Raw genomic sequence first — 2,066 nt, forward strand, 5'->3', positions numbered from 1 at the left:
GCCGGTTTCTCCACCTGTGGTCCTGCCACGGCCGAGCCACGGGACCCGATCGGATGTGCTTGGGGCGCTGTGAGAAGCCACAGAAACGTGAGGGGGATGGAAGACCCACCCGTGGCAGCGTGGGCTGGGGTGGCCTCGCCCTCCTCACTCTGGGGAGGGGACAACACAGGACCTGAAACTCCGGACGAAACACAGGCGGCCTTGAAGGGCCGCGGGAGGGGACACTTCAGGTGCCGGAGGAGAGGCAGCCGGGCTGCGGGCGAGAAGCTGGAGCTGATGGCTGGCCCTAGACGCGGACGCCGGGGGCTGCGGACGGCGCCCTTCCACCCGGTCCTCTGCGTGTGGCACAGCGGACGGCAGGGTGGCTGGCGGCGGCGGCCCTGCCCTGTTCTCGCTGGCATGAGGGCCTCGGGGCACGACCCCTCCCCGAGAGCGTGTCCCCCCCTTCCCCATCACAGTCCTCAGGAGAGGCTCTGTGGTGAGAACGTGGGGGGAGTGAATGGGGCATCATGTCCCTGGGAGGGGGCGGACGGGGGAGGGAGGGGGTGGACNGTCGGACGCTTAACCGACTAAGCCACCCAGGTGCCCCTGATTATATTTTTAAAACTGACGCAGATGGACCCCCCTGTGTCAGCCCCTGGGATGCGCCCGACAGGCCACGGAGACAGGGAACAGCTCTCACCAGAAGTCTCCGTGCGGCCTCTCCGTGGACAAGCCCTGCCGCGTCCCGGCCCCTGGGGGCTCCGGCCTGTTCTCCACCCCCAGGGTTTAGTCTTTTCCAGAAGGTCTGGGTCATATAGAAAGCGTGTGATTAATGTCACAGGAAACCGTGTCCGAAGGTGGCTGTGCCACCTTCATTCCCATCAACCAGCTGACACTTCCAGCCACCAGGCCGCGGCTCCGCGTCCTACCACGTGGACCGGCGGCTCGTGGGGCCCCAGCGCCCCCCCCATAACGAAGGACACGGGCGGCTCGCGGCTGCAGTGTCCGCACGGACACTTTGCCCGCCTGCTCGCGGTGTGGTCTGCGCCCTTCCTCTCCGGGCCTGCGCGCTTGGTAAGCTCTGTGGTTTCCAACGGGTGGCTCTGCCGGGGGCCTGCCTCCCTCCCCCCTCCCCGCGTCACACGCCGGCCTCGCGGTGTCTGCGGCAAAGCCGGATGCTTCGCTTCCCCGTATAGATGGCGCTTTTAGTGGCGTTTCTGGGAACCCTTTGCTCTACTCAAGGTCACCAAGATTTTCTCCTGTGTTAGATTCGGAAAGTTTTATGCGTTATATTTAGGTCTAGATCCCGTTTCAGTTACTTTTTGCAAAAGGTGTGACCCGCAGGGACGCCTGGGTGGCCCAGTCAGGTAAGTGTCCCACGTCAGCTCAGGTCATGGTCTCCCGGTTCCTGAATTTGAGCACCGAGTCCAGTTTGCTGCTGTCACAGCTCGGAGCCTGCTTGGGGCTCTGTCTCCCCCGCTCCCTGCCCCTCCCCCGCTCACCCTCTCTCTCTCTCTCTCTCTCTCAAAATAATTAATACACTTTAAAAAAAAGACACAATGTGCTTTCTCCACTCGGTGACCCTTGCTCCTTGGCAATTAGTGCAAATGACAGGATATATTGTGAATGTCATTAACCAGATGCTGACACGATTCCTATCTGTGTAAGTTTGCTTTCTGCGTCAAAGCACTTACCTCTCAAAACCGTCTGTCTTATTAATCAGGGGCTGAGCAGGCCGGTCGCGTTTCACCAGGACTGTTTCCTAATTAAAAAAAAAAGAAAGAAAGCATAAACAAAGCAGTTAAGCCTCCGGCAGGGCGGCACTGGGAACACAGAGCAGGGGTGACAGACCACAGCCCTGGGGCCCATCCAGCCGCTCGCCTGTTTTTGTAAACAAAGTTTTAGTGGAACACAGCCACACCCGGTTTCGGGATTGTCTACGGATGCATTTTGCTCAGCCGCACAATTGAGTAACTAAGACAGCGGCCAGATGGTCCCCAAAGACTAACATTTCCTTCCCCACGCCGGCCGGGCGCTGGTGTGCGAGGAGAGGAATGCACAGGGGAGCTCATTGCCACCTACAC

General features: G+C 60.2%; 1 protein-coding gene across 1 annotated transcript in view; it reads right to left on the minus strand.

Annotated features, from left to right (window-relative positions):
- KIF25 (kinesin family member 25) overlaps positions 1-2,066 on the minus strand; it is a 33,113-nt gene that overhangs the window by 13,743 nt on the left and 17,304 nt on the right. Inside the window, 1 exon segment of the mRNA XM_077757383.1 lies at positions 1,677-1,744. Coding sequence (XP_077613509.1) covers positions 1,677-1,744 — 68 coding nt within the window.

Source organism: Crocuta crocuta, unplaced genomic scaffold (assembly GCF_008692635.1).
Source record: "Crocuta crocuta isolate KB4526 unplaced genomic scaffold, BGI_CrCroc_1.0 scaffold506, whole genome shotgun sequence".
Classification (NCBI taxonomy): Eukaryota; Metazoa; Chordata; class Mammalia; order Carnivora; family Hyaenidae; genus Crocuta; species Crocuta crocuta.